This window comes from Hoplias malabaricus, chromosome 16, assembly GCF_029633855.1.
Source record: "Hoplias malabaricus isolate fHopMal1 chromosome 16, fHopMal1.hap1, whole genome shotgun sequence".
Taxonomy (NCBI): Eukaryota; Metazoa; Chordata; class Actinopteri; order Characiformes; family Erythrinidae; genus Hoplias; species Hoplias malabaricus.
Genome location: NC_089815.1, coordinates 30,895,709 through 30,902,068, shown reverse-complemented (window position 1 = coordinate 30,902,068; position 6,360 = coordinate 30,895,709). Strand labels below are relative to the sequence as shown.

Genomic DNA, 6,360 nt, shown 5'->3' with positions numbered 1-6,360 from the left:
TGGTCAGCCGTCCCTCAGCAGGGTTTATGAGCTGGCCCCGACAGCGCCATGTTGAAAGCGCAGCTTTTAATGAGACGATGAACATCTCCGACGGGCCTCGTCAAGCTTTAGCAGTTCCAAGACGGAAAGAATAAGAAAGCGGCATCAGGGTGAAGCTGTAAAGAACCAAGAATTGACAACTTTTCCAAAGACAGATGGATGAAGGCATCCCACCCACAGCGTCGAGACCGTCCGGGAAACCGGCGCATTAGCAGGACCTTTGCCTTTTACGGGAAATGGTGAGGTGTGTGTTAGAAGTGTGACTAAACCCTTCCTCCTGTCGGTCTGAAGAATGCGGGATGGTACAGAAACACGTCCATCACCTGAAGACACAACATATGGGTCTCCCTTCTCTGTTCTGAACACGTCTGCAGCTTCAGTCCGAGTCTGTAGCTTACCACAGGTTTACAAAGAGTTCCTTTTATTAATTATAAAGTATTTGGTTCGAAGAGCAGACTCTCAGTAGCGTCTCTAATGATGATTCATATCTAGAGAAACAGACGCAGTGATACAAACGGAAATATTTCACCACCTCAACTTTCTACAGCCGTCTGCGATCAGAAAAAAAAATCACAAACAGCTGAAGTCCTGTTCTGAGGCGTAAAACACGAGAAATAAACACACCTCAGTCCACAAGCGTCCAATAGAGCTCTTTTTTATTTTAATGACAGAAAATGATAATGTAAAACGTTCGCCAAACGGCACGAGGTCACGGAGAGGAAGGAACGTGTAAAATAAAGGGTCGGCTGGAGGACAGGACATGAGGTGCATGCTGGGATCCTAATGGATTCACCACCTGTGTGGGGGGGAAAAAAAGAGGGGAATTAGTTCATGAGGCAGATTCACTTCTCTCCCGGCATCAGTCACACGTCTCAGACACAGCTTTAACAGCAGGTCACGCAGATTCAACACAGACATGAGTGAGTTAGAGTTTATTCTTTTTCTTTCATTAATATCCTCCTTTGACTTTCCTGAATACATTCCTGAATACATTCCTGTGTAAATGTATTATTACCTGTGTAAAAATAAGGAGTATCTTTCCCTAAACATGGCATTAATCCTAGTATAAGAGGAGGTACAATTGGGGAACCCTCAGGAATTATAGTGAGAAGCAGAAGCTCTGGTTTTTAGCCGTTTTCACTCTGTTCTCTTTCTTCTCTGTTTGTACTCAGTGCTCTTATTTCTGTGTTTTGCTGAGTTTAACCTCGCCTTTGTGCTCTCACATAAACACGGGTCCAGCGCTGTGATTGGACAGACTCAGACGAGGGGGCGGGGCCATTCTAAAGTCTCTGCTCTTGCCGTCAGAAGCGTAGCAGAATCAGAACGACTCGTTTTATTAATTTTTCCTGACTCAGGCAGATCACAGTGTCTGGGTCGTGAGGAGCTTGACATAATGTCGTCTTTAATTTACCCAAGTGCATATATGTATAAATGTTACTAGTAGTATCCACTTCTGATCAGTTTCGTCATGAAACGCTGGCAGTAAAGAGGAGGAGGACTTTCTAAATGGCGTTTATGAAAGAATAAAACTAAATATTATTGTAATTTATTTCCCCCTCAGTTAAAAGCTACTGTAGGTCAAATCTGATCGTCCTGAACTCCTCTGGCCACGCGATATCGTGACATGCCGCTGCAGGGTCGTGTTTCTTGTTGTAAAACTGGCTGAGGGCCTCATGGTTAAGCCTCAGTGGAAATGACTCAGAGCTCAGCCACTGCTTACATTCCACAGGCAGTGATGGGTTAGAGCGGCAAAACCAGGCATCTCCCTCTGCAGATATCTGCAAATGATCGGAGGACCATGGCACCCAGCTAACAGCGAGCCACACTAAACCAAACAGAACCCACCACTGGTGCACAGCGGGACTTTAGTGATACATTTATAAAAGGGACAAAACCTCTTTTTATTAAATATCTGCGACAGATCATTTATTCTCTACTGTGTTTTGAAAGGATGTAGCGCCCTGCAGATGTTCCGGGGTTTCTCTGAATTACAAGATCCCTTTGACATAAGCAAGGGACACCTCTGCACACTAAAATAAATCCTAATAAATCTAATTAAGCCACACTTTTACCATAAAATTACAGCTTCAAAATAACTGTGATACTCTACTGAGCCGTAATAGGCAGCCTCTGCTGTTGTTACTCCAGACTCAGCACTGTAGAATCAGCACTATGAAACTCCTGGAGGCAGTCAGGACAGTGCTGTAAAAGTGAATTACACCCGGCAACTGTAGGGGGAGCCCTAGAGCAAAATATCAAATCTTACCTAGTGCTGCTGTAAGTAAATGTCAAACTAAATTTCAGACTAAAAACACAGATTCATCAAAACGTATCAGGGTTGGAACATTTATGTTTAACACAAGAAGCAACAGCCAACCGCCGTTCACCTCCCTCCCCTCGGTAACGGCTGCAGAACAATGAAACTGCTTCAGAGGTCTGTTATAAAGTCTGCTGTGGTGCTTATGTACCTTTTTACGCCAACATTCACTCGTCTATGTACTCAAATGGCTCCGGGGCCTCGGGCTCCTGCTCCTCTTCTTCAATTTTGGGGCCGTGGGCAGAGACGGGTTCAACCAGCTCCTCTTCCTCTTCACTGGTGTCCTTTAGGATAATGATGCCACCCGTGTGCAACTGCGTGAGAGGAAGAAATCTTATCAGATGGAGGCTTTTCACTGTGTACAGAGCGGTAAGATGTGGATCCACTGCCCCCACACTGACCTGGAGACTGGTACTAGACTTTAGAGTTTGTGTTTGTGTGTACACATTGTCTCTTGCCCTCTTTGCTGACACTTTTTGTAGAAAACGGATCATCCCTCAGTTCTTATTATTATGCTGCGTTTACTCTGAAACTATCCACTTCAACTAATACCCTGTTCACCATCACCTCATCTCCCCCACCAACAACCCACAGAGACACAGATATACATCGGCCAAGACGTTTTTGGACATCTGCTAACCCAAAGACGCTCCTGGAACGTGAGGGGTTAAAAGAGAGTATGTAAATAAGATGCTTTAGAGTGACATAAAAGGACCAAGAGGATAACTACATGTCTAACTGTGGTTATTGTAAATGGGTGGAGTCTCAGAGTTCCCATTCGGGTCAGTACTTGATTTTGAACAAAAAACACATCCTGAAAGGGTTAATTCTGTCCATTTGTGGTTTAAACGTGAGGAAATCTGATTTAAATCTAATTTTTATCATTTTGTTATTAAGTTAAACCTAATCAAATACTGAATTCGTCTCGAGGGCCGACCCAAGGCCTGATGGTCGCTGTGAGGGAGGGTGTAGTTGCTATTTAAACGTGTACACACCGCTGATAACGGCCATCGTCTTACTGACATGCAGACATGTTTTGTTCAGCGATACAACATTTCTAAAACCACAGCGGGGGGGAAAGGGCCTTCTAATGAAGGAGTGGAGAGAGTTTAGTGTGTATCTGTCAGACAGCTGACCTCAGGGGCTAAATCTCTGCTCGGCTCTCAGCTCTGTTTATTTGGAGCCATTAGCGGCATGTCGTCGTCTTTTTCTTGGGGTTAGGTTGCGTGTGGGGGACTGGCGATCCCATTATTTACGGTGGAAAACTGTCAAACATTTACAGCAGGCCACGGTCCAAGGCTTTAGGGCCGGTTGTATGAAGCCTGCTGCCTATTGCTTTTAAATTCGTAAAAGAAAGGGCTGCGTTTGGCTGAGAGTAAGAACAAAATAATTATCACCGTCCCTGTTAGATACAGTTGTACTGTACTGTGGCCTAATGAATCATTAATGACCCTTAAAATCCATTCTCTAAACAGTTTTTGCCAACCACAGTACAATTGATATATTACAAGAAGAAATATTTTACTTGGATGGACATATGAATAAAACAGAAAGCTGATCGTGTGGAGCATTTTCCCAGCCTCAGCTTGAGCTGGTCAGAGTGAGCAGTGGAGGTAAGGGAAGGGGAGACACTCACGGGTTTGAAGGGCTGGTAGCGGCAGCTCTCGGGCATATTCAGCACTCGCAGCTGTGCTGGCATCACTCTGGCCGGGTTCTCCAGCATCTGGAAATTGGGCTCCGGCTCCTTCTTCTTTTCCTTCTCCTTCTCTTTCTCCTTCTCTTTCTCTTCATCTTTCTTCTCTTTCTCTGCCTCCTGTGTCTCCTGTGACAAATACAGAAGGACTGAATGAATGAGCCGTATTGCTTTACTGTTAATTACTGTGAGTGTTACTGTGAGCCAAATGTGCTCATCAGAGCTGCAATTCTTAATATTAAAAACAGTATGCGTCGTTCCTGGACTATTTTCTCAAATGCAAAGCTAGAATTAGAATCACTTTATTGGACATATGTTCTCTGCATTTAACCCAATCCGTGCAGTGAAACACACACACTAGTGAACACTAGGGGGCAGTAAGCAGTGCTCGGTGCGGAGGGCAGCCCTAAACATGGCGCCCAGGGAGCAGTTGGGGGTTAGGTGCTTTGCTCAAGGGCACTTCAGTCTTAACCTGCCGTCTCTGGGGATCGAACCGACAACCTTCCGGTTACACGCCCAGTTCCCTACCCACCAGGCCACGGCTGCCCCCTAAGATGGAGCCGTAAGACATGCTAACCAATTACTGTAATGTGTATAATGTACTGTGAAACTATTAATAGTATCACATCTATATCTCTAGCATTATTACATTATACCCCACAAATGTCCTTCCCATAGTGTGGACCTACCCTCAGCAAACTCTCTCAGAGGAAACACTGCCAATGTGAATGCTAGGACGGTGAAATCTGATGACGGACTGGCACTAACCATTATAAATCTGGATTTTTCAAATTACAGATAGCCAACAAAAAGACGGGTCCTAAGCCTTAATTCACTCAGCGGCACAACTCGGCCAATCCCTTCAGCCGAGTCTCCACCAGACTCCCTCGCCACAGAAGCTTGGAAATCAGCAGGGAGCGATTTAGGTGCGTGTTCATTTTCACTCATCACAGACGGAGGGAACACCGGTGTGACAGTAAGCTTCCACCGAGTCGACAGCGAATCCAGCTAATACACCCTAATCCACTGAGCGATTCGTGGGTGAACTGACAGCATCACAGAAAACTCCACCTGCCCTCTGCCCTCTCTTTAAACTCTACACTTCAACAGCAGTAGCCGGCTCTGCAACCCATTAGCCAATCAAAACCAATCGAGAGGGCCATTCTTCAGCAGAGAAAACAAAACCTGCAGGGCCTCTGCCACTTTTCCATTTCATGAGAAGAGGTGTTTGAGGTGGAGTGTCCTTTCTGCTTCAAAGAGTTTTCAAAACACATGGAGATGCAAAAAGAGATAAACTGTGGACAGACATTACGGCCTTCACAGGGAGCAGCGAGCCTGGGACGGTCATGGTGAATAAACACAGTGAGGTAGAAGTAAAAATTCTTCTTTAAAAACGCTCCACAGCCTGAAGCTCCCGATCCTTACCCTCCAAATAAACCCGTCATGATCAGGTGAAAAATTATCTCTGGACTGATACGGAGTCAACGTTTCACTGAACTACAGAATCAGACTGGAGCCACAGTTCGAACATAACACAGAAAACTACAGCGAATAATCTCTATAGACCCCTACTGAATAAACAAACAAGGAACAGCACATCGCTCTACACCCATAGACCCATGGAATACAAACATACCAGTGAGGAGATGTGGACATATACAGAATAAACAGATTACTGAAGTACAGAAAAGAAACATCAACAAGGACCACAGACAAAACAAAACACTGAACTCTTGAGCAATGACACGTTCTAGAAACTCAAGAGATTTGTCATAAACCTCTACACCCACATGGGGGGAAAAACAAAACAAAAAAACATACCACTTCCATCTTCTCTTCCTCCTTCTCCTTCTTCTCCTTTTCCTTCTCCTTCTTCTTGGCTTTGGCAGTGATGGAGAGCACAGCAGTGGAAACCTAAACAGTGGAACAATGAATGTAAAGCACCAACAGCTGAACCTCGACTGATTCTGAAATGAAGGAGTAGATTAACAGGCTTTGAGGAGCGAAGCACTCAGTTACGCAGTACGGTAATTTTAGATAGTGACCAAGGACAGAGCAGAACACACCATGGTCTGCAAATTCTTTCTCTAATCTTTATACACCTTATTTAACTGATCAGAAACCTGTGATGTGGATCAGATGGGACAGAACAGTTCTGGGGGGAAAACAGTTCTTAAGTCAGTGACTGGGAAGTTCTGTGCTATAAATCTTTACCTTCTCCTTCTCTTTCTCCTTGGGCACCTCCAGGGCTGGGGGATAGGCGAAGGTGGAGGGTTTACAGTTGGACCGGTACTGAACCTTGGGCATCTAG

General features: G+C 45.0%; 1 protein-coding gene across 1 annotated transcript in view; it reads right to left on the bottom strand.

Moving 5' to 3' along the window:
- Positions 1-685: 685 nt before the first annotated feature.
- The window catches only part of psmd1 (proteasome 26S subunit, non-ATPase 1), a 39,580-nt gene continuing 33,905 nt past the window's right edge, over positions 686-6,360 (bottom strand). The window contains exons 21-25 of the mRNA XM_066648108.1: positions 6,264-6,356; positions 5,871-5,963; positions 3,993-4,178; positions 2,508-2,670; positions 686-835 (exon numbers count right to left, since the gene is read on the bottom strand). Of these exons, the coding sequence (XP_066504205.1) occupies positions 2,524-2,670; positions 3,993-4,178; positions 5,871-5,963; positions 6,264-6,356 (519 nt within the window). The 3' untranslated portion in view covers positions 686-835; positions 2,508-2,523. The remainder of the gene's footprint in view (positions 836-2,507; positions 2,671-3,992; positions 4,179-5,870; positions 5,964-6,263; positions 6,357-6,360) is intronic.